Raw genomic sequence first — 13,800 nt, forward strand, 5'->3', positions numbered from 1 at the left:
GAGACCACAATCCCTGTTCAGCCTAGGAATACTGGAGTTCAGAATCTCATTTGTCCCTTTTTAGCCAGAAACTCACCAGGGAAAGGAACCATGACACCAGTGCATTATACAAGTTGGATGTGGTCATCATACTGTCCAGCAAGTGTCCGGCCTGCTGTCCACTTGTCACAAGTTGACCACAGCTGGAGAGTTGAACAGTCAGTAGAAGCATGTCACTTCTTCCTTTCTGGGGTAAAGTGCTGATGTTGGGCAAATAGGAGGCCTCCTGAAAACAAAGAGAAGAGAATGAGCCAAAGGCTGCAGAGTTTTCTCTGGTTTTAAATGGAAGTTGATTGCCCAGTTATCCAAAAGATAAAAGGAATCTGAGACTTCAAACCTCATATCTCACACAGTATCACTGTCCCCCCACTGATACCTAATACTTCACACCTCTCGCTGTGCGATAACAGGAGCAGGTCATTGAGGGTAATACTAATGATAGTGGTTTTGGTAAGGAAATTGCTGGTAGTTACTGCAGGAGATGTTCACAATTCAACATTGCTACAGATGTTCCTGTCTCCTTTCCATTTTCTTCTGAAGTAGCTCCTTCAAGTCACCACAGCACAAATCTCTGGGTAGTCACTGTGAAGGCAGCTGGTGGCCCACTAAATCCTGCTTGCTCAATTGCAATCCCAACCCATCACTCCACCTGCTATCAAGAATTGGACAGTGATCCCAGAGACACGTTCCAAATTAGACTTCTGGAAAGTTCAACTGGAAGGTTCACCACTTGGGCATCCGGGTTCCTGACTTGGAAAAATCGCCCAGAAAAATTTGCCGTTCATGCAAAATCTAAGGCTGCAAGATCCATCCAGTTTCTCAATCTCTCACCGTCACCCTCCAGTTCATACTTCACACAGTATCTCTGCTCCAGTCCCACCTTCAGATGTGTTCATTGACAACCAGGGAAAATTCTATTCTTGTTTCATTTTCCTTTCTAAATCTTGCACTCATGTAGGAATGAGGCAAAGAGAAATTTCTTCACTCAGAGCAAATCTTTGAAATTCTCTACCCTATGATCTGTGAATGATCAGCCATTGAGCATATTCAAGGCTGAGATTGATAGATTCTTAGGTACTAGGGGAATCAAGAAATAGGAGGATAGTGCAGAAAAGTGGAATTGAGATAGAAGATCAGTTACAATCTTATTGGACAATAAGAGGCTCCTGCTCTTTTTTTAATGTTCTCACAGATTTCAACAAAAAGGAGCTGAGTGGGTATAAAAAAATGGATGAGAAAATGTTCCAGGCGTTCTCTCCACGGTGCACTGCGCACCCTAACCTGTGAAAGAGGAGTGACATTCCATCCGTGCAATGCTGCTCACAATAACCATGTGGAAGAGGAATGATGCCCTTCCATACTGCACTGCACACACTAACCGTGTGGAAAAGGAGTGGCGTTCCCTCTGCACCACGCTGCTTTCCTGTCACAGACCTCAGGGGCTTCAGGCTGTCTAGCTGCCTGTGCAGCCGCTGTCGGCTCTGCTGCTCTTTCCTCTTGTGCTCTCTCTGCCTTTGGTCATTTGGCTCCAGACTGCGACTGCAGCATAGATTACTGTTTCAAAATTAAATAGAAAGGAAAAGCAGAATATTTTTTAAAAGACGTGTAGCTTGTAAATGTTGATGTTCAAAAGGTCTGGATGTACCCTTAAAACAAATAAAGTTAGCATACAGGCACTGCAAGCAGTTAGGAAGGTAAATAGCATGTTGGCCTTTACTGCAAGGGGACTAGACAGCAAGAAGAAGGGAGACTTGCTACAATTGCATAGGACTTTGGTGAGACCACATCTGGAATACTGTGGGCAGTTTTGATCTCCACATCTAAAGATGGATATGCTTGCACTGGAAGCGATGCTGTGAAGGTTCATTAAATTGATTCCTAGGAAGAGAGGCTGAGTAAATTGGGCTAAAACGCTCCGGAATTTAGAAGAATGAAAGGTGATCTCATTGAACATAAGAAATACGAACAGAAGTAGACCATTTGGCCCCTCGAGCCTGCTCCACCATTCAATAAGATCGTGGCTGATCTTCTTGTGTTTCGATTTCCACATTCCATCTACTCCTGCTAGCCTTTGATTCCCTTGCCTATCTACCTCTGCCTTAAAAATATTCAATTACCCCGCCTCCACCACCTTCTGAGGCAGAGAGTTCCAAAGGCGCACAAACCTCTGATAGAAAAAATTTCTCTTCATCTCTGTCCTAAAGGGTGACTCTTAATTTTAAAACACTGCCCCCTAGTTCTGGAATCACCCACAAGAGGAAATATCCTTTCGACATCCACCTTGTCAAGGCCGTTCAGAGTCTTGTATGCTTCAATCATATCACCCCTCACTCTTCTAAACTCCAGTGGAAACAAGCCCAGTCCGTCCAATCTTTCCTCATAAGACAACCCACTCATTCCAGGTATCAATCTAGTAAACCTCCTCTGAACCGCTTCCATGCATTTACTTCCTTCCTTAAATAAGGGGACCAAAACTGCACACACTATTCGAGGTGCAGTCTTACCAATGCCCTGTATAACTGAAGCATAACATCCTTATTTTTATGTTCAATCCCTCTCATAATAAAGGATAGCATTCCATTAGCCTTCTTAATTAATCGCTGTACTTGCATACTAACTTTTTGTGACTCACGTACGAGAACATCTAGATCCCTCTGCACCTCAGAATTATGCAGCCGTTCTCCATTTAAGTAATACTCTGGTTTTTGTTCTTCCTGCCAAAGTGAACAACTTCACATTTTCCTAAATTATACTCCACTTGTCAGATCTTCACCCACTCACTCAACCTATCTATATCCATCTGCAATCTGCTCATGTACTCTTCACAACATTCTTTCCTACCTATCTTTGTGTCAAGATTGTGAAAGGACTTGATAGGGTAGAGACAGAGATTGTTCCCCCTGGCTGTGGAAATAGAATACTGGGGCAGTCTCAAGAGAAGGGGCTGATCATTTAGGATTGAGATGAAGAGAAATTTCTTCACCCGAAGGGTTGTGAATCTTTGGAAATCTTTATCTCAGAAAGCTATGGATGCTCCATTGTTGAATATATTTAAGGCTAAGATAGACATATTTTTGGTGACTCAATGAATCAAGGGATATTGGAGCAGGTGGGAAAGTGGAATTGAGGCTGAAGATCAGCCATGGTTGCAATGAATGGAGGAGCAGGCTCTTAAGACCATATGGTCTACTTCTGCTCCTATATCTTATGTTCTAAATCAAAAGACTTTACAATAGGGAAAAAAATAATTACATCCAATTTATTCACTAACAGTAGTTAAACCTCTATCACATCTTGCTGAAGGTTGGTGTTCACTGACTGGAATGTTAGATTACTTGTCATAAATGTAGGCTTTTTCTTTGAACAAAGTTCTGCCTCAATAAATTATTGTTGATAAATATTGTTAGACACTTGCCCTTTAAAAAGTTCACATACTGAGTGGCGATGTGATCTTTCCCCATTCTTCTGCGTCAGAGCTTAATTCTCTGGGAGAGGAGATATACAGAGGTAACAAATGCACCAAAAATGAACCAATCTCTACCTAACTTTTGTGGGATGAGGACACAATCAGGCTCTTCTGTGATGGTCAGCCGACCCATCAGGTTCACAGAAGAGTGGTCTGTTGACTGAGGTACCGGGGGCTCCTGAAAGCCACTGACCTGAACACCAACAAGTCACTGAGGTAGTTATAGATTTGATGCATTAAATACACCATAATGGCTTGCAACTATACTGCACCTTTTCCACTTCACAGATAAGAGAGAAAGATTAGGAGGGGTGACCAAATACTTGGCCAAAAAGGTGGATTTTAAGGGAAATCTCAAAGGACGAGAGGAAGATTGAGATACAGAGAGGTTTAGGGAGAGAATTCCAGAATGTGGAGTCTAAAAGGGTGAAAGAGCAAATGTCATGAGCTAGGGATAATGCACAAGAGATAGGGTCTGAGAAATGGGGAGTTTGCAGGGTGTTAGAATCATAGAATCTTACAGAACAGAAGGTCATTCAGCCCACTGTGCCTGTGCTGGCTTCTAAGGAGCTATCCAATTAATCCCACTGCCCTGCTTTTCTCCCATTGCCTAATATGTTGTCATCTGGTGAATGTTACAGAGGTTGGCATGGGTGAGGCTATGAATGGATTTAAAGTTAAGGATGACAATTTTAAATTCGGTGTGTTGAGGGACCAATAGCCAAGTTGGGTCATTGGTGGTCTGTAGAATCACTGAGGTCAGCCAAGGCACATTGCTCTTCTGTAACTGGAGGGATAAATCACAGAGAGCAAGGGAGAGAGAGAGAGATAGAAGGAGAGAGAGAGAAAGAAAAATCAGAAGAGAAAGGAAATTAGTGGAGAAACAACAGTTTGAATTTTGATGAAAGGTCATCTTCCTGAAAGTTTACCTCTGTTTCTCTCTCAGTAGTTGCTACCATACCTGCTGAGTATTTCCAGCATTTTCAGTTTTATTTCAGGTTTTCAGCATCTTCAGTATTTTGCTTTTGTTTTGAAGAATAGATTGATATTTTGTTAGAGCATCTATGCAGTAACCCCGTCTCAGACATACGCCCTTCCTTACCGGTTTATATTTGCAGGATATTGCTCCAACCTAGGCAGTGTTGGCTCACTCTGTCTAACAGATGGTATTGTGACTTTTGAAGCACAGTTTTTCAGTGTGGGAGCAGATGTGAGGGCAAGTTGTTCACTGGAACTAGAACTGAGTTCCTCTAGGGCTCTTCTCTCCGTGTTGGTATTTGGAGCCACAGACACTCCAAGTCGTTCACCAACAGGTTTCCTGATTTCACTTCTTGCTTTCCTTCTCTTCATCTGGGTTGGTTTGGCTGCTTCACCAGTTGCTTCTGCCTGTCCAGCTGTACATTTAGAATCATTGTATGGCATTTTTAAGTACTTGACAGAGGCTTTTCGCAGTTGCTTCAGTAACATGCTTTTACCAGTACAGTTGCCGTATCTGGTAGAGAAAAATAGAATCAGATGCATGAATGACATTAAAATCAAGTGTAGTAAGTCCATAATTTTGCAAGAGGGACAGTAATGCTCCTGAACTCTCAATCCAGAGGTCTGGGCGAATGCTCCGGGGGTAAGTTCAAATCCTATCACAGCAGCTGGGGTAAGTTAAATTCAATTAATTAAATATATTTGGAATAAAAAATCAAGTCTCATTAATAATGATCATGAACCCAATGGATTGTTTGAAAACCTGTATAGTTCACTAATGTCCTTCAGCTGATGAAATCTGCTGTCCTGACCCGGTCTGGCCTACATGTGAGTCCAGGCCCACAGTGGCTAGCTCTTAACTGCCCTCTCAACTGGCCTAGTAAGCCACTCAGTTGCAGATGGCTTACTATCACCTGCTCAAGGACCACCTAGGGATGGACAATAAATTCTGACCTTGACATCAATGCCCAAGGATGAATAAAAAAAAGTCTGCCCCATTCCCCCTGCTGCATATGCACCTGAGTCACCCAGCATGAGAGCTGGAAGTCAAGGCTCCCACTAGTATTGCATATCTCTCCATAAAGCCCCTATGGTAACCAGTGTATGTTGATCTCTGTACAAGTTGAACAGTTTCCTTAAATTTCAGTACAAAGTGGTATATATCTTAGTTTCAGGAAGAAAATTTAACAGGAAGCATCACTGTGGTATAACTCACATGGATATAATAACCAATCTGTGTCACACGATGTAATCTCAGTCCCACAAATAAACATAGGTCGCAATTCATTCACACCACACCAATGAACAACAAAGTTCCTTCAGCCACTGTGTCTCTGGTTTGATGGGATTAAATTGAATTGAGAGAGCTCAAATTCCAGTTAACCATTCAAATAGCATGATTTTCATTCACACACAAAATGATTAACCTTCCTACCCCGAGTCACTCTGTGGCTCTTTCTGTTCTTGGTCACTGTCTTGGGTTGACATGCTGTTCTGGTTGTCTTCCTCAAAGGATGATTCTGTAGAACTATGTAAAGCAACAGGTACAGGAACAGGAATTAAAGATAAATATTACCCTCATACCCACTGCCAACTGGCAGCAGCAAGACCTTAGGAAATGACTGAACATGTCGCCATGGTGATGAACCCAGTAAATCTAACAAGAAACCAACAGGACACAGGTAGGCTCACAGTTTGAAGTTACATATTGAAGAGATTAGGTAACAACTTCAGCTTGGCCTAGCTTCCTTTAGTTTGGGCGGGTTTTGAAATCCAGTGCTCCCAAGGTACAAAGTACTCACAGGGAGTGTAATTCAGGAAAACACACATGCCTGCAAATTCTACTTCCCTTTGTAAGTGCTGGATCATGGGTAAGCTGTCATTATTTCAGTAACAGTGTGGACACTTTGGAAAGAAATGGATAATTTTCTTAAAGCTATTAAGCCATGAGGGGTAATAATGCCTGTTAACCATTTAAGTGGGCTGTAAGAAGACCTGGATAGTAAATTTTAGTTTAACTTGGCCACTTATATATATATATATATATCACCTCAGTTCTAGGATATCACTGCCGGAGGTCCTCAGGGTAGTGTCCTAGGCCCAACCACCTTCAGCTGCTTCATCAATGACCTTCCTTTCATCATAAGGTCAGAAGTGAGGATGTTCGCTGACGATTGAACAATATTCAGCACCATTCGCAACTCCTCAGATACTGAAGCAGTCCATGTCCAAATGCAGCATGATCTGGACAATATCCAGGCTTGGGTTGGCAAGCGGCAAGTAACATTCACGCCACACAAGTGCCAGGCAATGACCTCCTCCAACAACAGAGAATCTAACCATCGCCTCTTGACATTTAATGGGCTTACCATCACATAATACCCTACTATCAACATCCTGGGGGTTATCATTGACTGGAAACTGAACTGGACTAGCCATATAAATACTGTGTCTACAAGAGCAGGTCAGAGGCTATGAATCTTGCAGCGAGTAAATCACCCCCTAATTCCCCAAAGCCTGTCCGCCATCTACAAGGCACAAACTAGGAGTGTGATGGAATACTTTCCACTTACTTGGATGAGTGCAACTCCAAAACACTCAAGAAGTTTGACACCATCCAGGACAAAGCAGCCCGCTTGATTGACACCACACAAACACTCACCCTCTCCACCACCGACAACCAGTGGCAGCAGTGTGCATTGCAGAAACTCACCAAGGCTCCTTAGGCAGCACCTTCAAAACCCACGACTGCTACCATCTAGAAGGACAAGGGCAGCAGGTACATGGGAACATCATCACCTGGAAGTTCACCTCCAAGCCACTCACCATCCTGACTTGGAAATATATCGCTGTTCCTTCTCTGTCGCTGGGTTAAAATCTTGGAACTCCCTCCCTAACAACACTGAGGGTGTACCTACACCACAGGGACTGCAGTGGTTCAAAAAGGCAGCTCCCTACCACCTTCTCAAAGGCAACTGGGGATGGACAATAAATGCTGGCCTACCCAGCAATGCCCACACCTCATAAATGAAGAAAAGAAAGTTTTTACATTACATTGACTGTAGTAAGCTAACAAGGCCAAGAGACCATTTTGTACTAATATAGGGCCAAAGAAGCTATTTTCTACTTAATACTTTATATTAATTCAGATGTATTAATTAATTAATTACTGTATGATAGTAACCAGCCAGCAATAAAAGATCAAATAAGTAGTGAGCCTCCGTGTATAATTGAAGGAAAAGTAATTAGTCAGGTAGTTCATTAAAGGCTAGATAATATGCTAATGTTTGAAGTTTAAAGTATTAATTTGCTGCTGTAAGCATTCTCTGTGGGAACAGAGAGCACTCAATACCACTGTCTATGGCTGTCTGAAGCAAGTACATATGAAGATACAAGTTAAGAGCAGGCCCCTCCAGCCTGCTCCACCATTCAATAAGATCATTGCTGATCTGATTGCAATCTCAACTCCACATTCCTGCCTGCCCCAAATAACCTTTCACCTCTTTGCTTATCAAGGAATAAGAGAATGAATGGAGAATTGTCCAAACTCAAATAAAACAAAGATTAAGAAATGTTCCATTGTTCTTCTCCATGGAACAATGTACGTAATTGACTAAATCCAACTAAATTAACCTGGTAACAACAATGACCAATCGGATAATTACAACAGAATTAATTTGAGATGAGGTAAGGCTATTTCAAGAGTTAAAAGTGGGTTCCAAGAGCCATTTTGTTGCTTGCAGGTTGGACTAAGGTCATGGTGATACGGAGTGCCTCCTGGGCAGGATTTGTGGGAAACCACTACCAGAGAGAGAACGAGAGGAAAATTTACACTTCAACCTGGGGTGTTTACCCAAACTGCAGATGTAAAGGTCAGTCGTACATTGATAAGTATATCTTTTCCTTTCTTTTTAAATAAGCTTTCATATTATTTGCTAATTCAGAGTCCTGTCTTGCTTTATTGTTGAGTCTCATTCAAACTAATCCATTTTAGAAGGTCAATTCGGAACCGATTAATCATGCCGTGTACAACTAAATAAAACTGGATCTAAATTTAAATTAAATACCCCTTTAAAACGGACAGGGATTCGATCTCAAAAATCTGCTATGAAATAAATACTTCAGTGACACACTATTTGTACAGATATGGAGAAGACAAGTCTTATCTTTCAATATTCAGAATTCATGGAGTGTGTAGCCCATCTACATAGGAACTGTTTTGCACTGGGAACCAATTCAGCAGACCTGTTAGCACAGACTGAATACTTCTTCCTAAACACACTTACAGCATGTTACCCTGGATTACTGCCCATTACCTTTCATTCTGCAGACATGTGAGCTTCTCCTTACTGTTTCTGCTGTCTGTCTGTGATGTCCTTCTTTCCTGCTCCCAGTTCCGTAGGTCAATGAAAACAGTTTTTGGTTCAGAATCCTTTCTCATTGTCAGCTTTTCTTCCATCCACCTGGTACATGTGTTTGCTTCAGGACTGAGAGCATGAAATGCGAAAATAGAAAAGATTATTAAGGCTATTGTTTAACAAAAAGCTATACTGTGAGGTAACAAATACACCTCCCTATGCAGATCTGAAATCATGGCTGGCAATTTCCTTGATGTTATTCCTATTTCGCCATCATAACTTTGACAGAATGTGGTTTCCAGAACCTGGTAGGTCAAGAAATGATTAGGCGCTTTAAAAATGCAATCAGTCTCTCAGAACGTCATGAACATTAGAGATCCCACAACAAAATTCAAAGAGGAAAAGAGTTCTCTCGATGTCTTGGCTAATTTTCCACCGTCAATCAACACCACCCAAAATAACAAATTAATTTGGCATTTTTCTCATTTGCTATTTGTGAGAGTTTGTAGTGTGCAAATTGATCTATTTTTGCCTACAACTACTCTGAATATCAAAATTAATTAATTGACAGTAAGACACTTACTGAAATGTTCTTTACATATCTTAATCACTGAATGAAATATATATATATTGTTAGGTGTGAACTTAATTCATTCATTTTTAATATATTATCCAAAGTTCCTAATGACTGCCAAATAGCTTTGTTTCTGATTCCCATTCCCTGATTTTCAACTAAAAGCACATTTTAAACTTAAAAGCACATTTTCTGAAACCATATTTTTAACAAATTAAACTCTCATATTATTGATTACTAACTTGTTTTATACCTCAGGAAATATTTGAGGTCATTGGTTTTGCCTCCATCAAGCCTGGTCCATCTCGCCCTGTCAGGCTGGTGCTCTCCATTACACACTGGTGTTTGGTTGGTCAACGTGACAACTCCCCCTGACTGCTTGACAGACAGTGAGGTGAGCTGTTCCATTAGGCTCTGTTCTCTATTGACACGAGAAGGTACTGTATAGCAAAATGAGAACACAGAGTGAAATCCGCTTACACTAGATGCAGATTTGCATTTCTTTTCACACAATAAAACAAGTAGTTGTACAAAAGCTAGTTAAGGTGCAACTCTGAGACAATGTAGCACATAGTTCCATTAGTATATGGTTCCTTACAGCTTGTAACTGAGGAGCGCTCTGTATTCTTAGCAGTAATTAAGTATGTGCAGTCACCCAGGAAACGTTGTCATCCATTGTAACTTTTACAATCGGTAAATCGAAGTTATAATGCATGCTAATGAACTAAAGAAAAATCAGCCATGCATCTTTAACAAGTCAACTGTACCCTATCTAATTATATGGGATGAAGGCATGTTACAAGAGGTGGAAAGGAAGCATTTGTCTGTATCTGATTTAGCCAATTCCTGACCTGACCTGGCCTGACACTCACAGAGTGCTTAAAGTAGGTGTTCCACTCCTCACTTTGATCAGCACATACACCAGAAAAATTAAATTCACCTATCTACATCTTTTTTTCCAAAAATAGACTTTATTCATAAAATTTATAAAAGTACATTGGATTTTTTTTTACTCACTACATTTACAATTGCAGTTACTATTTACAATATTCATTACATATCAAACATACAGCCCAAGGGGTTTTACCCAGTTTCCAGCCTCTCAGTTTACCATGACTGAAAGGCCTCAGAGGGTGGCCTCTCTCCAATGCAGCTTTGCAGTGGCTGCATGAAGCTTTAGTGCATCACTCAGCACAATGTCCTGGACCTTGGAATGCGCCAGTCTGCAATATTCGGTTGTGGGCAACTCATTTCACAGGAAGACCAGCAAGTTTCAGGCAGTCTAAGGTGCATCTTTCACCAAGTTAATGATCCTCCAATCACAGTTGATGTTTATCTCGATATGCATCCCTGGGAACAGTCTGTAGTCCTACGTCACAGAGCTAATCAAGATGAACCTCAACAAAACCACTGCACTCTTTTCAGACCTTCTTTGCAAAGGCACATTCCTGAAGGAGGTGGACACCAGTCTCTTCCCTGCCACAGTCCCCTCAAGGGTAACGCGGAGGTGGTGAGACTCTGGGCATACAGGAAGGAACTGACAGGGAGGGCCTTTCTCACCAGCAGCTAAACTACATCAATTCACTCATCTACTGCTGCCTCTACAAGGCTGCTTCTCAAGCTCAGACCACAATCCCTGTGAGAATGGCTAATTTGGAGAATCATGGGACACTGTTCACACCAAGTACATAGTGAATTGCTGGAAAAAAAGTTTCTATCTTTTATAAATGCTTCACTCCAACTGCTGTCAAGCTACAAATCACTGACGTATATTGTGCTCATCACATACAGATAATAATCACATAGAGATAATAATGCTGGTCTTTATATCTAGAGGACTAGAACACAAGCTTCAGTTGTATAACGATTAAATATAAAAAAGTGGCAAATAAGCTTTATTTTTTATTTAATCCTGTTTAGAAATATGTTTGTAAGGGTCATCAGATATTTGGCACACTGAATAACAATTTTTTATGGTGTCGCATTGGTCAGTGAATTAAAAACTCTCCAATTTGTCACCCTTGTAACAAAGACTAATTGTGCAGTGAATGTGAAACAGGTGGTAGAATTTCATTATTGGGCTTCTGGGGATGGTGGTGTAGTGGTAATATCATGGACTAGTAATTCAGAGGTCCAGGTTAATACTCTGGGGACACAAGTTCAAATCCCACCATGGCAACTGGTGCAATTAAAATTCAACTAATTAAAAAAAATGTCTGGATTTCAACACTACTCTCAGTAATGGTGTCCATGAAACCATCAGAATGTTGTTAAAACATGTCTAGTTCACTAATGTCCTTTAAGGAAAAATTGCTGTCCTTACCCAGTATGGCCTATACGTGACTCCAGACGCTTAGCAATGTGGTTGAATCTTAATTCCCGTCTGAAATGGTCCAGCAAGCCACTCAATTGTACAAAATTGCTCGAGTAAAGTTACAAAGGAAGAAAACTGGAAAGACCGCCTGGCATCAACTAGGCAGCAGAAACAACAATGGCACACCCTGCCCAATTGACCCTGCAAAATCTTCCTCCCCAAAATTGGGAGAGCTGCCTCACAGACTAGTCAAGCAACGGCCTGACGTACCAAATCATAACTTACCGCCACTGCCCCAGATTTCTCCATCACCATTCCTGGGTATGTCCTGTGTAAGTCATATTTAGGGCTAGTTTTAAGCCAATCCACCTAACTTACAGTGAATTATGTCAACACAGCTAGAAACAATCATCTAAGTTCAGCACGTGACCTAGAGGGTACCTTAGAAAGGATTTTTGCATTTCTGTCAGCCAGCAAAACAATATGTACTCTTAATAATTAATATATTTAGTTGCAGAAACAATAGAGATATATATGCCCATAACTATGATAACATACTAAAATGTATGCTAGAAGAAACAGATTAATTGAAAGCAATGTGCTTTGGCGGTAAGCCGAAGAATTAACCCTAATCAGCAGAGCTGACACTAAACATTCAGGCTTTTAAGTTTATAAGTATTATTTCACCTTTTTATGTTCCATTCAAGATAGAACTGTTTCTTTAAAATCTATTACTCTTTATAGATTAATTTCATGTTATATTCACAATAAGCTGACAATGTCAAAATACTATTCTTGTGCTAACACTGAGATAAAAAGCCATTTTGTGTTCTGTACTTTATAATCACTTACATATAATAATTAAGGGTTATTATATAATTAGGAATCAGCCAGGAACAGATGATGACCAAATAATGGACCTCAATTAAGTTGTAATTGAAGAAACAGTAATTAATCAAGTAGCTATATTGAGGCTGGATTTAAAAGTGTATAAGTTTAAACAGTACTGTAAGATTTCTGCATGGATGAGTATCAAATCAGATATTTTGTGCTAAGCTCTGCATAAGCCTTGAACAAATGGACAAGAGACAATTATACTAAGTCAGATAACAAAAGACACTGTGAGTAGTCAAACTCCAATTAAAATAAAGCAATAATTAAATTAACCAATTATGGAATTACACAGACACATTTTTTCCTTTTAATATAAACTCTCTCTTTTAATTTACTATTCGAGAAGACCATCTTTGCCTTATGGTCATGTCTTGTTTGAACCAAAACCTTTATTGGATTTTATTCGGTTAATTTGAAGTCGGATAATTGCATAATTAAGAATTAAGATAAATTAAAATAATCTATATATAAAATAGCTACACCTGTCCCATCAGATGTGGTGGCAGGAAGGCATTGCTCTATGAGTTCTCAACATTGACTCTGGACCCCATGAAGTCTCATGGCATCAGGCCAAAATAGGCAAGGTAACCTCCTGCTGATTACCACCTATTGCCTTTTCACAGTTGATAAATCGGCACTCCTCCATGTTGAATTCCACTAGGAAGAGACAGTGAGGGTAGCAAGGGCACAGAATGTACTCTGGATGGGGGACTTCAATGCCCATCACTAAAAGTGCCCACTAGTACCACTACCGAAAACTTACTGAAGGACATATCTGCCAGACTGGGCCTGCGGCAGGCGGTGAAGGTACCAACAAGAGGGAAAAACCTATTTGATCTTGCCCTCCTACCCATTAGAGATGCATCTGTCCATGGCAGTATTGGTAGGATTTACCATTGTGGTGCTTGCAGAGACAAAGTCCGGTTTTCACACTGAGGATTTCATCCATCATGTTGTGTGGCACCACCAACGTGCTAAATGAGGTAGATTCAGAACAGGTCTAGCAGCTCAAAACTGGACAACCATGTTGCACTTGGCCATGAGAAGCAGCAAAATTTTATTTAACCACAATCTGTAATGTCATGGCCCTCACTCTACCACTACCGTCAAGCCAAAGTATCATCTTTGGTTCAATGATGAGTGCAAAAGGGCAATCCAGGAGCAGCACTTAAAAATA

The 13,800-nt window shown here is 40.8% G+C and overlaps 1 protein-coding gene across 14 annotated transcripts in view; it reads right to left on the reverse strand.

Moving 5' to 3' along the window:
- Nucleotides 1–13,800, reverse strand: part of LOC121287918 (dynein axonemal-associated protein 1) — an 88,679-nt gene that overhangs the window by 43,367 nt on the left and 31,512 nt on the right. For all 14 annotated transcript variants that reach the window (XR_005945269.1, XR_005945270.1, XR_005945268.1 and 11 more), the window contains exons 6-11: nt 9,669–9,855; nt 8,800–8,970; nt 5,919–6,011; nt 4,608–4,997; nt 1,419–1,593; nt 77–265 (exon numbers count right to left, since the gene is read on the reverse strand). Coding sequence is in view for 10 of the 14 variants with exons in the window: in XM_041205994.1 (XP_041061928.1) it covers nt 77–265; nt 1,419–1,593; nt 4,608–4,997; nt 5,919–6,011; nt 8,800–8,970; nt 9,669–9,855 (1,205 nt within the window). In the remaining 4 variants the exon portion in view is untranslated. The remainder of the gene's footprint in view (nt 1–76; nt 266–1,418; nt 1,594–4,607; nt 4,998–5,918; nt 6,012–8,799; nt 8,971–9,668; nt 9,856–13,800) is intronic.

The sequence above is a fragment of the Carcharodon carcharias genome, chromosome 15, assembly GCF_017639515.1.
Source record: "Carcharodon carcharias isolate sCarCar2 chromosome 15, sCarCar2.pri, whole genome shotgun sequence".
Lineage (NCBI taxonomy): Eukaryota > Metazoa > Chordata > Chondrichthyes > Lamniformes > Lamnidae > Carcharodon > Carcharodon carcharias.